This window comes from Pangasianodon hypophthalmus, chromosome 30 (assembly GCF_027358585.1).
Source record: "Pangasianodon hypophthalmus isolate fPanHyp1 chromosome 30, fPanHyp1.pri, whole genome shotgun sequence".
Classification (NCBI taxonomy): domain Eukaryota; kingdom Metazoa; phylum Chordata; class Actinopteri; order Siluriformes; family Pangasiidae; genus Pangasianodon; species Pangasianodon hypophthalmus.
The window spans coordinates 1,503,416-1,521,120 of NC_069739.1; the positions used below are offsets into that span (position 1 = coordinate 1,503,416).

General features: G+C 36.3%; 1 protein-coding gene across 1 annotated transcript; it reads right to left on the reverse strand.

Moving 5' to 3' along the window:
• Window positions 1-1,470: 1,470 nt before the first annotated feature.
• Window positions 1,471-16,710, reverse strand: themis (thymocyte selection associated). Its single transcript, XM_026941894.3, has 6 exons — window positions 16,382-16,710; window positions 14,905-15,042; window positions 12,762-13,229; window positions 9,198-10,237; window positions 3,769-3,898; window positions 1,471-2,152 (listed from the first exon to the last, which is right to left on the reverse strand). The coding sequence occupies exons 1-6, from the start codon at window positions 16,470-16,472 to the stop codon at window positions 1,983-1,985; spliced, it is 2,037 nt and encodes a 678-aa protein (XP_026797695.2). The 5' UTR covers window positions 16,473-16,710; the 3' UTR covers window positions 1,471-1,982.
• Between the last annotated feature and the right edge of the window lie 995 nt (window positions 16,711-17,705).

Sequence of the window (17,705 nt, forward strand, 5' to 3'; positions counted from 1 at the left end):
GTTCGATGTTGGTTTTGAATAAACAATGATGTTGTCTGTTTCTCCAATAAAACACAACACTATTCCTGATGAGTGTTAAATTCATTCCTGCGTTCTGATTGGCTGAGAGCAGTACCGCTGATAACATAAAGCACACAGTCAGTATCAGGTGTTAATAATAACGAGTCTAAATCAATTAACGCTGTGTGTGAAGTTCAGCCTGACCAGCTCAGAAATTAGTGATAAATATAATAAATAAATAAAACTCTTTTTTATTTGTTTGTTTTGTTTGATCGGTTTTGTTCAGTTTGTTCTGTCAGGTTTGATCTGATCTCTTTTATCTGTTCTGTTTGATCTGTTTTGTTTTCTTTGATTTGGTCAGTTTCTTTTAATCTTTTCTCTTTGATATTTTCTGTTCTCTTTAATTCGGTCAGTTCTCTTTGATCTACTTTGTTATGGACTTGGTGAATTGTCTTTGATCTGTTGTCTTTGTCTTTGTATTTGTATTTGATCAGCTATCTTTGATCTATTCTCTTTGATCTGTTTTTTTTCTCTTTTATCTCTTTTGTTCTCTGTTATCTATTTTGTTTTCATTTGGTCAGTTCACTTTGATCTGTCCTTTTGTCTTCGATTTGATCAGTTCTCATTTGTCTGGTCTGTTTGATTTGATCTGTTCTCTTTGTTCTGTTTTCTTTGATCTGGTCAGTCCCCCTTTGATCTATTCGCTTTGATTTGGTCAGTCCCCCTTTGATCTGTTCGCTTTGATTTGGTCAGTCCCCCTTTGATCTATTCGCTTTGATTTGGTCAGTCCCCCTTTGATCTGTTCGCTTTGATTTGGTCAGTCCCCCTTTGATCTGTTCGCTTTGATTTGGTCAGTCCCCCTTTGATCTATTCGCTTTGATTTGGTCAGTCCCCCTTTGGCCCGTTCTCTTTGATCTGATCACTTTGATTTGGCCACTTCCCTTTTGATCTGGTCGCTTTGATCTCTTCTGTTTTCTTTGACATGTTTTGCTGTGATTTATTTGTTCTGACTGCTCTGTTCTTATCTCTTTGATTTGATCACTTTTCTTTGATCTGTTCTAAAAAAAACAGGGTTGCTGTCTGTTCGTCCCTCCATCCATCACAGATGGAATCACCTGATGTAATTAACGTTGGTCAGGAATCTGAGGGAGAGGCGTGTAGGTGAGCACATGGAGGAACTATGAGAAAATAAGATTTGAGCGCCCTCTAGTGGCTGTGTTCTCAAAGTGAAAGGCAAAATCGCTATTTTCACTTTTAAATGTAGCATTAGGCCATTTTTCTCAGGTTTAAAACTGACTTCATCTGCCAGCTGGAGCACTAAACTCATCCTCTCTATTATTCTATCTATCATTAATAATAATAATAAGAAGAAGAAGAAGAAGAAGACGAAGAAGAAGGAGAAGGAGAAATTGTTTAAAATCATAATGTATTCCAAAATTATGATTAACACTTTAAACCTCTTACACGAGGAAATATATAACTTTCATGTTTTTTTTTTATTGAAGGTTTTCTTGTACACAAATTCAAAATTAGCATCAAAACGACGATCATGAATTTGTGACAATGACATCACACTTGTTTTCGTCGATTTACTCGCTAACGTTTGTGTGCTGGGTGAATTTTATTTATTTATTTATTTATTTATTTATTTATTTAAATAGCAGTCATTTTAGAGCTCTCAATACATTCTTATTATTTTATTGGCATAGTGTATATTAGTATAATATGCTAATTCAATGCCACACCTGCTAGCATGCTAATACTGTGCTAAGATTATTATTATTTATTATTGATCATCACTATAACATTATCTTCTTAAAAGCGTAAATGTGAGCGTTTCCTTCTGCGTTTCGAGATGAGAGTGATTAGTTCTCTGTGTGTAACATGCTAATGCATGCTAACATGGTAGTCGTTGTTGTTTATTTTTCTTGATGTCACCCTTTAACTAATTTTCTAACCCGTATAGTGTAATTATACGACGGCTATATCGTGTTACTGGGTTTCGCTTTAGCAGAAATGCTAACAGACTGTTCACTGAACTGCCTCCTGATGTTCTCGAGTTCGTCTTCGTCGATGTATTCATAATCGTGAGCGTCGTCATCGTCCGCTTTGTTCACACACACGTCCTCCAGACTGCGGCCTCTGCTGACAGCTGGAAGTGGAAACACACACACACACACACACACACACACACACATCATTAATGAATGATAGAAATATGTGCTAATCAAAGACGCTAGGTGAGACTTACAAACGTTCATTCACTATTAACTATTAGCACACACACATTTCTTTCTTTGTTGATGGCTTAAAATTATTATTATTATTATTATTATTATTGTTGTTGTTGTTGTTGTTTTGTTTTTATCTTGTTTTTCAAGACAACTAAACACACACACTTACATCATTAATGAATGATGTGCTAATCAAACATGCTAGGTGACCCTTACAAAAGTTTATTCACTATTAACTATTAGCACACACACACACACACACACACACACACAGTACTTATTATTGTTGTTGTTGTTGTTTTAATCTTGTTTTTCAAGACAACTAAACACACACACACACTTACATCATTAATGAATGATAGAAATATGTGCTAATCAAAGATGCTAGGAGAGCCTTACAAAAGTTCATTCACTATTAACTATTAGCACACACACACACACACACACACACACACACACAGTACAATAAAGATTTAATGCTAACTAAATGCTGACTACAGATTTCTGTTTCTTATTAGCACATTTGACATGAAATATTAAATATATAACATTTTATAATACGTTTCTTTTTTTGTTGTTGGCTTAACATTATTATTATTATTATTATTATTATTATTATTATTATTATTATTGTTGTTGCTGTTGTTTTGTTTTAATCCTGTTTTTTAAGACAACTAAACACACACACACACACACACACACGCGTTTATCTTACTATCCTTCTGAGGACCTTCCATTGACGTACGCAGTAGTTCAGCTGATTAATGCCACACTACCCCTAAACCTAAGCCTCATTTTAACCCCAATAACCAAACGGATTTAACACACACACACACACACACACGCACACACACGCACACACGCACACACGCACACACACACACACACACGCACACACGCACACACACACACACTACCACTAAGGCAATACAGGTTGTCTGAAAAGTTTCCATACGTAGGAGGGAATTAACACTTTTTAGCAAAATGTTTTTCACAATTTATCATACTAGTTTATATTGATGTATATATATATATATATATATTTCGCAGATAGTCTTTAAGAAGGTCTTTGATAAAAGAAGAACAAACTGAAATCATTCTCGTGGCTCGATCGGGAAGCTGTCGCAAGCTTGCGATGGACTTTAACAGGAAACATGGCGATCGAGTTGGGAGAGACGACGCCGTGTGTGTTTACGGAGAAACGGCGATCATGTAGACGAGGTTTCGTAAATAAAGTTACATTTTACTAAAAACTGTATATATACTAACATACACCAAAAATCAATGCTAACTAAAGCTACAGGGGTTTTTCTTTCAGTGTTACGTATTAAACATGACCATCATTACACACACACACACACACACACACACACCACTGCTAACAACAACAACAACAACAACAACAATAATAATAATAATAATAATCTTCATTATACAGCACTTCAAATGTCGTGAGTATAAAACATTCAGACGTTAACAGAAATGTTTCTCTACACTCTGTGTATAATTCGTGCGGTTTTAGTGCAGAAGTTACCGGATGAAGCGCGATCGAGCTTCGTATCTTTCTGTCCAGTCGTTCTGGGAAACGTGGCAGGAGTTGCGGTGTTTTTCTCGGTTTCTGTGGTAGTGCAGTCTGTGGAACTTTCTCTGCTGACGGCTGCAGGCTGAGTGACAGAAAACACGCCACGGGTCAGGTTAAGCCGGACACTTTAACCGTAGCAGCTCTATTAGAATTAATATAGAATTAATGTTTATCTTCCTTAAATATAAACCTCACGTCATTTATGTAACTTCATATTTGAACCTGTTTTGGTGGAAACACGTAAAAACATCTCGTTTAAATGTAACCAAAACACTGCGGCCAAAACTTTACAACCACAGCGTTCAGTTCAATTCAGTTCAATTCAATTCAGTTCAATTCAATTCAATTCAATTCAGTTTTTTAAAAATCAGTTCAATTCAATTCAGTTCGATTCAATTCAATTTTATTTAATTCCGTTCAATTAATTCAGTTTGGTTCAATTCAATTAATTCAATTCAGTTCAATTTATTTAATTCAGTTCAGTTCCATTCCATTCAATTCAGTTTTATTCAGTTCAATTCAATTCTGTTGAATTCAATTAAATTCAATTCAATTTTTCTTCAATTCAATTTATTTAATTTAGTTCAATTCAATTAAATCCAATTCAATTTTATTCTGTTCAATTCAATTTGTTTAATTCAGTTGAGTTCAATTCAATTTTTTAAAATTCAGTTCAGTTCAATTCAGTTCGATTCAATTAAATTTTATTTAATTCAGTTCAATTAATTCAGTTCAGTTCAATTCCATTCAATTCCGTTTTATTCAGTTCAATTCAATTCTGTTAAATTCAATTCAATTCAGTTCAGTTCAATTCAATTTATTTAATTCAGTTCAGTTCAATTCAATTCAGTTTTATTTATTTAGTGCTTTTAACTACAGATCTTGTCACAAAGCAGCTTTACAGAAATAAATATATTCAGGATATAAAATGTAAATGTATGATTATGAATTTATGCGTAATGAGTCGGAGGCGACGGCGGTGAGGAAAACCTCCCTGAGACGTTCCTCTTTACTCCACACGTACTCGATCGTTTTTTTGCACTGAAACTACACGGCTAATGTCGCTAACAAGCGATGGAAGCTTATAGCTACGGGTTTAACACCTGGTTTCTGGCTCTGTAGCTACACCGTTATCTCGAGAGCTAGAAGTGATTGAGATGATAAAAGTTCGATTCGATTAGATTTGTGTTTGTAATGTTTCAGAATGCAGATTTATCGCTTAACGCCAGACACACGACAGCGTGACGATGTAGACTTGCAGCGGCCATGATGCTATAAGCGTTTTTACTTGTTAGCTATATTAAAAATTAAGACTAATTAAATTGAATTAAAATTAAAGAGGAAAGTATTTACAAAACGTTTTGTATTTCGCTTAACTTTGTCATTTTTTTAAGCATTTTAAATACCTACATTTTTAATCTGAATGCTAATTTGGCCACAAAGGATTTTAATTGTTATTAATACACACTTTCAAATTTTTTTAAAAGCTTAATAGACTTTTATTTTGTTGTGTAGCAGCACAAATAATGGTTAGTTACGTAGTTCACTGGGTACGTAAGTAGTCAATCTATAAACTAAACAACCCCAAAGCATGACAGTAAAATAATGATTAGCTTGAGGCAAGAAATTAAAAAAAAATTCTTTTTTCTTTCCTTCTTTCTTTATTTCTTTGTTTTAATGTGCTTTGTTTGTTCTTTTAAAATCAAAGAATGTAAATTTTAAAACTTTTATTTAAATAAAAATGGGACAATAAAATATTTTTTTAGTTTTAGCCATGAAGGAAACTCTAAACTAAGCCCTCTACCTGTTTCACATCTAATATAATATAATATAATATAATATAATATAATATAATATAATATAATATAATATAATATAATATAATATAATATAATATAAGTGATGCACTATGATAGAGGGAGTAAGTCTGGATGATCAGTGTGTGTTTATGACACTGCAGTGCAGCTCCATCAGCCGCCACTAGATGGCAGCAAAAGCCAATCAAAAGTTCTTCTGACCCTGATTTAAAAGTTCAGGAGGGAATCAGGAGGAAACGGAAACAGCTCTTAATTAAGAATTAGAAAATATTAGATATAAGAGATCAATAGATATCAGTGTTTAGAAAGCCTGGAAGATGGAGAGAGAGAGAGAGAGAGAGAGAGAGAGAGAGAGCACAAAACCATGACCAAAAAAAAAGTTTTTGCAAAAAGTAAAATTAAAACTTGCATTAAATTATTTTGCTGGTTTCATTATTTTCCAGTAAGGGTGTGCAAACTTTTGGACATTTGTGATTGTGTGTGTTGTGTATTTAAGCACTAATGTTGTTGTTGTGATTAGCTATTTATAACCAGTATAACAATGTAGCGCGTGACTCAGGTGCGCTTGGTGTGACGTCACTGCATAGTTACTTATAACTTCCGGTTAAAATGCCTCCATTTAACCGCTTGTGCTCTTTACTTCCGCCTTTTACACCGAGCCAAATAAAGGCAAATAAATGAACTTTTCTGTTCAATTTAATGCATTAAAACGTTACATTTATTTTAAATGATAAAATATTGCATTTATTTTGTGTGAATATGGAACTTTAAAGCTGGTTAGTGTTTTTTTTTCTCTGATTTTCGGAGCTTGGAAATCTGGCAAACGCGCATTACATCCGATAAGACGGGTCCAAATTGATCACGTGATTTAGAAGTCCTTAATTGGGTCCAGCTCCGGCGCTTTGTTTTGTTTGAGGCAGAGAGTTGATTTAGAGAAACTAAAGCTAAAGAAGAGCTCAGTGAGGAACATTATGACTCTCCAACACCAAGAATCTCCAACATCATCAATCTCCAACACCAAGAATCTCCAACACCATCAATCTCCAACACCATCAATCTCCAACACCAAGAATCTCCAACATCATCAATCTCCAACACCAAGAATCTCCAACACCAAGAATCTCCAACATCATCAATCTCCAACATCATCAATCTCCAACACCATCAATCTCCAACACCAAGAATCTCCAACACCAAGAATCTCCAACACCAAGAATCTCCAACATCATCAATCTCCAACACCAAGAATCTCCAACACCATCAATCTCCAACACCAAGAATCTCCAACATCATCAATCTCCAACACCATCAATCTCCAACACCAAGAATCTCCAACATCATCAATCTCCAACACCAAGAATCTCCAACACCAAGAATCTCCAACACCAAGAATCTCCAACATCATCAATCTCCAACATCATCAATCTCCAACACCAAGAATCTCCAACACCAAGAATCTCCAACACCATCAATCTCCAACACCATCAATCTCCAACACCAAGAATCTCCAACACCAAGAATCTCCAACATCATCAATCTCCAACACCATCAATCTCCAACACCAAGAATCTCCAACACCATCAATCTCCAACACCATCAATCTCCAACACCAAGAATCTCCAACACCAAGAATCTCCAACACCATCAATCTCCAACACCAAGAATCTCCAACACCATCAATCTCCAACACCAAGAATCTCCAACACCATCAATCTCCAACACCAAGAATCTCCAACACCCTGAATCTCCAACACCCTGAATCTCCAACACCCTGAATCTCCAACACCAAGAATCTCCAACACCAAGAATCTCCAACACCCTGAATCTCCAAGATCATCAATCTCCAACACCCTGAATCTCCAAGATCATCAATCTCCAACACCAAGAATCTCCAACATCATCAATCTCCAACACCAAGAATCTCCAACATCATCAATCTCCAACACCAAGAATCTCCAACATCATCAATCTCCAACACCAAGAATCTCCAACACCATCAATCTCCAACACCAAGAATCTCCAACACCATCAATCTCCAACACCAAGAATCTCCAACATAATCAATCTCCAACACCAAGAATCTCCAAGATCATGAATCTCCAACACCCTGAATCTCCAAGATCATCAATCTCCAACACCCTGAATCTCCAACACCCTGAATCTCCAACACCCTGAATCTCCAACACCCTGAATCTCCAACACCATCAATCTCCTGCACCAAGACTCTCCAACATCATCAGTCTCCACTGAGTTGCAGCTGGGAATTAATCCTACCATCATCAGGGAGCAGTTTACTGCGAGGAAGACCATCAAACGAGTGAGTCACTGCCTCTGTGTGTGTGTGTGTGTGTGTGTGTGTGTGTGTGTGTGTTTTGCTACATATGACAGTGTTGGATGTTGAACAGGTGTAAACAGCGCTACCTACCACTTGTTTATGAAACGATAAATACTCTAATTAGATCATAAATAAATCATAAATCAGTGCAGTACTGCAGTGTCACATACCAACATGATCCAACATAGTCTTAAACAAACAAACAAACAAACAAACAAATAAACAAAACAAGCAAACAAATCAATACATAAATTTATCATTCCTCAAAAAATCACATTGTTTATATGCTTACTGAAATTAAAAAAAATAATAAAAAAAAGGAAATAAATACATAGTTTTTGGACATTCATTAGACGTCTCTAAAACAAACAGTCTCTTCATAACTGTAGGGTTAATTTTAAGGTTATAATTTTTTTTTTCTTTTAATGCCAAATTTCTGTTTTAAAAACACTAAATCAGCTACTTTAACTCTCATTTAAAAGTAAGCTATTTTTTATACTGATGTTTAAGTTGTATAATATTTTGTTAATCTTTTAAGACATGTGTATATATATATAAAACATTAAACACAGAGTCATTAGTCATTAACGTAATTGCTAGAATTTTGCTTTTTTACATCACTAGATTTTGGTTTCTTCTTTGTACACGGAAATTCTTTGTTTCATGGCAAGAGTAATAAAGAGACTGGTGAGGAAAAAAAGAAAAACAATAATCTAGGTTTAAAAAAGCTTTCTTTTTTTTTTGCTAGATGGTCTGTTTGATTTAAAAAACGTAACTCATCTTGAAAGTCCATCAGATTATGAAACGTCACACGTTCTGCCTGGTTTAGTGAACGCTCTAACGACGGGAAATTTAACCCTAACGAGTGAAGATCAAACATTAACGAGTCCATGTTCACGTAATAAGTAGCTGATGTTCGGTATGTCCGTTCACTGTATCAGCAATATTTACATTAACAGAGCCGTGAGATTTTTACTGGTATGTTAGCGCCAAGCTAGTGGGCTGGCAAAGTACCATAAGTGCCACAAGTAGCTATTATAATTATAATTCCGCTAATACAGAGATGACGACAGTTACGTCAGTCTGTGACGGTGAAGGAAACGTGTCTACATCATGACGGTGAAGGTTAGCAGCTTTATATCTGTAAATTCAGTATTATTTTGTTGTCTTTCTGTTGTTTTTCATGTTTCACATTACACAATAACTAATAAATCGTTGGTATTAATTACCTTTGGCGAGCAGGTGGCGGATTTTTCTGGTTTTGCTTGCTGTGTCCTGGCCGGTCGCTCTGGAGGTCGTTTGGGTGTTTTCGGAGGTCTCGGTGGGGGTGTTACCGTGGCTACAGCGTATCTCCTCATGGTGTAGTAACATTTCTCAGAAATCTCTTCGACAAACGAGTTGACGTTACACAAAGGTTCCCCGTCATTCCATCTTTTATCCATGTGAAGGGTCATGTGTGTGCGATTCACTGCGATCTCCCACCAGCTTGACAAGTCAGGGGTCGAGATGAGCAAATACGGGTCAACGATTTCTTCCTCAATGCGTAGGCCTGGAACTCCGGCCAAAATGTCCTCCTTTAATGAAAGATCACGAACGGAAACTTTGACGTTGAACGGCAAAGGGAACCAACGGCAAATCTCTGAAATGGAATACTGTCGTTTATCATGGATGACTTCCATAAAGCCGCCATCTAAAAACATCGGGAGACACACAGCCTCGTGGGATTTCCCTTTAATCTTCAGGCACGTCAAGGAATCCATCTTATCTCCCTTTTCATCATACTTAGTTTCTTTTTTCTTCACTTGAAACTCATCCCCCACAAGAACGGATGCCAAACCGTCGTAAATGGAATCAAAAGCTCTAGTCGCCACAACGTGCAGTTTTTCAGTGTCACTTTGTGCTCGTTTTAGGTCGTACGCCGTCGGAAATTCACGAGGCCGCCGCTTTAATCGTCCGTTATAGCTTGTAGGAATCAGGAAATGTCTCGGTGATTCTTGCCGGATTTCCGTGGCGAGGATTCGCTTGGCTTTGTAAGCGCGGTGGACGATGATTTGTGTGCAATCTAACAGGAATGCCAACTCTTCTGGCATGTTCCCTTCAGTTGTAGGTCTTTCAATCACTTCAGCCACAAAGGGGAAGATCTCACTGGGCTTCTGGAACACGTCCTGGAGGGAAAGTGGCTGGATGAAGGAGCTTGTGTCAAACTGATCCGTCACGTCCATGACTTCCACGTCCAGGTTGGATGGAATGACGACCACGTTCTTCCCGACTGTGGAAGAAAAGACAACAAAAGACATTAGACGTACAAAGAATGTACATTGAGTAACATTTTAAAGCTGATCTTTTAAAAATGATTTTATTATAAAATCTAAAGAGGTGTGCAGGGTCCAGGAACCAAATATCATCTCTTTATTTCTAAAAGCGTTATTTCTATAGGAATAACATCTATGGAAGGTTTCACTCAGGATTTAGACCTTTAGCACGTTCCTTGATCTCACTGCAGCTTATGATAACCATAGATCACAATATTCCTCTACGTAGACTGAGATGTTTTAGGGGTTAACAGCTGTGTCCTTGCTCAGATATTATCCGACTGATCTGTCTATCAGTCTGTAAATGTTAGTGGTCATCTTTATGCTTACAAGAGTGAAGTTTGGTGTTAAGCAGAAGAAGAAGAAGAAGAAGAAGAAGAAGCTTATGGTGTTCTATAAGGCTCTGTTTTAGGACCACTAGGGTTTCCTTGTTTACGCTGCCACTGGGTACAGTTATTCATGAACTCTGTATTAGCTTTCAGCTATGCTGAAGACACTCACCTGTGCATAGTAACCAGATGATAGACCATTTTTGAGGAATGTATCAGGAAGCCTGGGTGCTGAGTGATTTGTTTTTACTTGGGCCACTAGAAGCAAACTCTCTCGTTGTATGTTAACTCTCAGGCTACGTTCACACTGATCCGGATAAACCTGAAAACTGCATTTCTGTTTTAAAATGCTCTCCATCTAACTGGTGTTTTCAAACATTTTCCAAAAATTGCTCGTCCATACTGAAACGTCTGAAAACTCTTACATCGCTATACTGCACGTGCATAAAAATGTAAGAAGCTCTGGCCCGCGTTATTTCCGTCAGGCGTTGATTTACTTTCCGTCTCTGTGAATAGACGCAGCAGTGTCGAGGAAAAGCACCAAGGTTTTTAAATGGACAGACGAAGAGGTGGAGTTGTTGCTGCGGGTAACCCAAGACTAAAAAGGTGTTTGTTTTGAATTGAATGGGTCACATGACTGTATCACATGACTAAAGAATACATCATTTTTTTTTAATGTCTCTGTTTTCTCAGTCCACACTACATGTGAAAATTGATCCATTTGGGAGAGCGTTTTTGAAAAGCTCCGTTTTCGCTAGACAAAACTGCCGTCTCGGTGTGGATGGAAGGCCAAAACGTAGAGAAAAAGATGCATATTTTAAAAATTTATCCGGATTAATGTGGACGTGGCCTCAGGTTCTGCCCACTGTACACCATTCAGCTAAAAATCCAGATCCAATCCAAAAATCTCATTTGAAGCTGATATAGATAATATTACAAGGACTAACATTACTACCATCTCAGGAACATTAGTAGGATAATTAATATACAGTTGTTACCAGACTAATTCATGAATTTATTACCGTTAGATTTGACTATTGTAATGTCTTCCTGTCTCTCTGTAAAATTTCCCACTGATTACAGAATTCTGCTTCTCATATAAGCTTTAAACGGTTACTCTGCATAACCTGAGGGAACCTTTGGTTGATTATCTGCCCTGCTGCTATGATGAAAAGTTCATCAATACCTACAGTAATGGAAAGCTTTTTCCTAGTTAGGACACGAATACAGTCTCAATGCAACCTGATTTGTTCAGCCATTAGCAGAATTCCTGGCTACTCTTCTAGATGAAGGTGCAGATCTAAGAGTTCATGGATTTAGTGAGTTATGGTGAACTGGTTTGTTGGTTGCTCTGTCCCATGGGGCGTGGCCTGTGCTACCTTCTCCCAGTAACATTTTAGTTATGCTGTTAGACTTTCCAGGTTTGAGGTCGACATAGCTGTGGTTCCTATCACCCTCTGAACTTGTCTGATTTATCTTGACGCTCTGCTCCTTCTGTTCCTCCTGCTTCTTCATGTTGGAGCAATTTCCACACAATTCAGCTTTCTCCTGCTGTAGATAATCTCACCTGGTTGCCTCTCCATCAAACATGGACTTGTACTTCCTGAAAAACCTTCTCCCATGATAAACCTGTCTTGTGCTACACTCGGTATATTTTCAGCACAGTCAGTGCCGTTCACTTCTCGTTCACGTTCTCAACTATCCAAGTACTTTTGGAGCTTAATATCAGAATCCCGCCATCCAGATTTGACCAGAAAAGTCAAGATTGCTTTCTTATGTCAGCTCAAGGGGTTTGAGGTCCTTGAAACCATTACTTGCTTGCTTGCTTGCTAGAGGTCTGTGTTTAACCCCTAGACAACAGGTTCACAACCATGGTCCTGGAGTATCCCGTGTCCTGCATATTTTAGAGTTTTCTCTGCTCCCAACACACCTGATTCAACTAATCAGCCAGTAGCAGTGCTTCCTGAGTTGAAGTGGGTGTGTTAGAGCTGGGAAAAACACTTAAATATACAGGAGAGATACCAGGGTTGGGAATTCATGCCCTAGAAGATGCCTGCTGTTAAAAGTGCCTAACAGTGTCCCGTACACATCAGTGGTTCCAAGCCCTTGATCTGCTACTACACAGTGTTTAATTAAGAAGCTTGTCACTTACCCGACATAACAGCTTGTAACTCGTACACAGGAGTTAACGTCAACTCTCCACACACGTTTTCCAACAAATTGGAAAACAGCAAATCCTTCACGGGCAGGTCTTTTACTACAGTCACGATTCTCTTCCTTCCATTAGGGATTTTCCACGTGGCGAGCTCTTGGAGTGTGTAAAACTGATCATCCTCACACTCCATGAAATTCCCTTGCTGCGAGAGGCTGAGCGTGAAGCAGAACTTCGGCTCTCGATGAAGAACCTCGCATACAACGTGGCCTTCACCACCATCCAGGTCATGCACGACGGAGGTAATTCGGAAGATCTCTCGCTTCTTCAGCGAGCCTTGCGGGAGAGCAATTTTAGCCGAGGACAGGAACGTCGGCTGGCTGAGTACGTGAGATCCGATCTTCAGCGAGTGCACAATTTCTTGGATGCTCAGATAAGGCTCAGTGTCTGCTACAATCCTAAAGAGACCTTTTACACAAACAGTACAACAATTTGAGATGGATAATTTACAAAATCCGAAAATTCTTAATTATTTCATAAAGCATAAATGCCAGGAGTTTCAAAAAATATATACTGAGTAAAAATAACAAGCTTCATTTATACAACAATTTCCAAAGCCCAGATATATCAGATGTCTGTGATACTTCATTGGTTAACATATTCCTTATTAGGTCTTTGCGTCTTGTCTTCTTCACAGAGGCGTAAAATATCAATTAATACAAGATCTCCTTCACCACAAATGTAGTCTGTTATCTTATCTATGTTTGGTGTTTAGCTTTTCTGCATAATTCCACCTTCAGACTTTGTGAGGCAGAGCCTAATGAGTGGAGTAATAGCAAATTGTGCTGAGGATAAAAAGCTAGTCTGTTGTTGTTGTTGTTAAAGATGGCTGCCCTGTAACATTAGATAAATGAATCAGTAAGTTCTTATGTTGCTTAAACATGTACCAGTTTGAAAGCAAGGCTAAATGTGGACTCGTTGTTAGCATGAACACCGAGCAAGCCGAAGTTAGAGGTGGATTAAAATAAACCGTGGTTTAGTGCTAGCTGTAGTCGATTTGTACAACGCTGTCCTAGAGAGCTAGCTAAGCTACGTATATTGATGCTTCTTGTCTTACTAACTTTTTGTGACTTTGTGTCCATTTACACTTTAGCGCTAAGCGAGCATAATATAACGTTATTATACACTTACATTTTTTTTTTTTTTTTTGTACCTTGGTGCTTGATGGTCTGGAGGCTTTGGCTAAGCTGCAAGCTGTAGGATGTTTGTTTTCTAATATTAGAGTGACGCTGCTCAGTTTCACTAATGCTAACTAGCTATAAGCTAGTATTAATATTAATATGAATATAATGTACAGTTCATTTTATTTACTAAACATGTTTACATGTTCATTTACTGAAATTCTGAGATTGAAACTTAATTACAGCATGTTTAATTTATATATTAATGGTTTATTTTTGCATATTAATTATCGCAAAACCTTAATCATCAGTTCACTTTATTAAAAAGCTCAAAAGTTTGCATCCTCATTAGCAGGTCCTACTTCATTTATTAAAATGTTTCTCAGTTTATTGTTTACTTTCAGTCTTCTTAAAGGCATGAAAAGTTTAAACAGGCTCAAACTCTCGAGTATTTAAGAGTCGGCTTTCTCGGAAATGACGTTCTCGCACCCTACACTAGAAAATATTACCAGAAAGTCTCTGTAGAGCTGAAAAAGGGCTAAAAAGATATCCGTGTTTAAGGAGATTCATTTTTATTGTTTGTAAACATTCAGAAATGGAAGAAATGCAAAGACACGAGGAAAAAAAATGGAATAAAATAATAAAAAACTGACACTGAGATTCTGAAAAAATCAACGGAGACTATAAAGGAGAATAAACGTCCGTGTTTATCATCGCATCCACAAGCGTAATGTTTATGAAGTGGATGATTGATAGCGTAAAAATTGTCCAAAAAATTATAATAGAGTTACTTATGATAATGAAAGAACATTCAGCGAATCCAAACTCGCATCACATGGCATCATTTTGATGTAAAGGGTGTGCAAACTTTTGCACTCAAATTCACTCCCACTCTCTCTCTCTCTCTCGCTCACACACACACGCACACACACACACACACAGAAATTCAGCTCCCTGCATACCTGGATAATCTAAAGGTAGGTTGATATCCGTCCCGTCTGAAGTGTGTGTGATGAATCTGGTGATGGTGATATCGATGATCTTCATCAGATCTCCAGTGGAGAGACAACACGTTCTCCCAAAGAGCTCGTATACAGAACCTGAATCCAAAGCAGCACAACAACAACAACAACAACAACAACAACAGTATTACTGCATTTTAGAAACTGAATAGTAACTGAATAGCAGTGTTCGGTTTAACGAGATCGCGAGCAAAGCTTTCATTCTCATCCGTGACTGCGGTTATATTTTAAATGTTTTTAATTCAATTGGATTATAGTATAACTAAATTATATACTTAATTATATATAAAAAATCTAGATAAAATATGCCTCATATGCAACATTTTACAAATATGGCAATAAGGTTCTTAAATCATAGCGATACATCGTCGCTTTTAAAAGGAAACAATATCCATTAACGTGAAGAAAACCTCAACTAATTTAAATGTTAAACATTAATTTATTTATTTTTAGAACTTTAATCATGTATGAGTAAAAAAACAAAAATAAATCCACAAAGTCTAACATGGAGAAAAACAAATTTAAACTAATAAGTTTGTATTTGTTAACTGTAATTAAGTATAACAATTAAGTCTGAAACGTGGGTGCCAATATTTACACACACTATTTAGGAACTTGCTTTAATTTTAATCTGTATGAGTTTACGCTCGGTTATGGATTTTTAGTCGCTAATGAAATGATTTATTTACGCTTTAAGCAAACACCAATGAATATAAATGTTAATTTACTTTGTTACTTTAACTGATCGTTTATTAAAGATGGAATTTTATACAGAATGCAGGAGATGTTTAGCTAAAAGTTCAAATCGAGTTGAATTTAGCTAAAAGAAACGGAAATTGTTAGCAAATTGTCTTTACACAAAATGTTCTATTTTCATGTTATGATATTACATAAATATATATATATAATTTTAAAGAGTAAGATTACACCTGCTCCTGCGTATATTCACTGATTCCTAGCTTGAAACTTTCATTTTGTCTTATTGAGCTGATGAAATTAAGAACAAAGCATGTGTGAGAACAATAAGTTTTTTCCGGAGCCACTTAAAGAATTAAACCAGAGAACATAAGCACTTAATTATTCTCAGTACCAAATCTTCTGTTTATTTATGTTTGTTGACCATAAAATGAGAAAAATGTCGCTCTTTTATTCAGTGTGAACATTTTAGTCAACACAGTTTGCTTTAAATGACTTTCAATAACTTTTATAAATAAATGTTACTAAATATTACATTTAATTTGTAACACAGGAGATAATGACAAATTGGAGAGAAACGTGACCACAGATATGACGTGGAGAGAAACAGGAATCGACAACAATTTTTCTCATTTTCTCTCTGTTAAAAGCATTCAAGTACAAATATTTAAGATTCAAACCCAACTACATTTAGCGTATGAAGTTATCTACTTGTTTGTACCTTGAAAGTAAATCCCCGACTGAATCTGCAGAATCCTGGGCAGCGTTTCATGGTCCAGAGCGCGAGTGAACTCCGTTAGTGTCATCGCCATCCTCGGTACCTTTTAAAAACCCGTCTCAGAGCTGCGTTTTATACAATTAAGCCGTCCATTGAGGGCCTTAATAATAATAATTAAAAAGCCAAGGGGTCAGAAAGGCCGGAGTGATGGTGAAGGAGTGACCTTTGACCCCTTTTCGGCCAGCGTAGAGCTCGGAACAGTCGAGTGAGAACAATAGAGTGTGAAATATTGCTCTCGGAGGACGAGAACAGGAAGTGAAGGATGTCGACCTCAAAGGAACGCGACGCTCTGCAGAGCTGCAGCAGTGAAACCACACGCGAGCTTTATTCACTCGCTCTTTTCTTAAAAGAGGAAAAGTGCTGATGGAGGAAAGCTGAGAGGCTGACAGCACTGGGGGTGGTAAAGACCTCCTTTAAGGAAAATGTGTTTAAAAAAAGACAGAAAACTGAAGCTAATGGGTTTAAGACACACAGAAGGAGCGAATATTAATTCTACTCTGTTTAATTTCATCTGTAGAGCGTTAGATTTACAGATTTAAAGCTGGTGTGTGGACAATAACGAATATTTATCTCATTCAGAGAAGGGGGCGCAAACTTTTGAGCTGATATTTTGCTTATTACACTTAATACATCATTTTCACCATTCTGTCATATGATAAGAAAGTAAATAATAATAAAAATTATGTTTAAAAATACTATAAATATAATTATTATAAAAATGTAAAAATACGTTTAAAAATACTATAAATGTAATTATATTAAGTAAAAATAATATGGTGAAAATAAAGTTTAAATAATTTAAAAGTTTAAAATTAAAAAATTTATTGATTATTGATTATTTATTGATTTATTGATATTTTATAACATTATAAAAGAACTCAATACGATAAATATCATTAAGTAAAAAAATAAAAAATAAAAAGATGAATAATAAAAAAATTAATAATGTATATCTTTGTGTGATTAAATATGTAATATATTTTGTAACCTTATAAAATATTGTATAATTAATACACAAAATAATTTAATGTAAATAGTAGCTTAAATTATTTTTATTATCTTTAGAGTACGATAAAGAACAAACAAAATACTACAAAATAGTGAAGCAAATTGAACAAAATCCTGAGTAAATGGTCATTTTTATTATATTTTTAAAACCTGTTAATGGATTTTTATCGATGAAGAAAGAAACACAAGTTCAGGCTGTGGAATAAAGTTATGTTTGAGGATTTGAAAGTCACGATCTGATTGGCTCTCTGCTCTTCTG

Bases quoted from the DNA above. Each gene is read 5' to 3' on its own strand.
- themis (XM_026941894.3), bottom strand. From the start codon at position 16,472: ATGGCGATGACACTAACGGAGTTCACTCGCGCTCTGGACCATGAAACG. The intron at 3,899-9,197 runs GTAATTAATACC...TCTGTCACTCAG, and splicing joins CCGCCACCTGCTCGCCAAAG to CCTGCAGCCGTCAGCAGAGA. The intron at 2,153-3,768 runs GTAACTTCTGCA...TTCCACTTCCAG, and splicing joins GCTCGATCGCGCTTCATCCG to CTGTCAGCAGAGGCCGCAGT.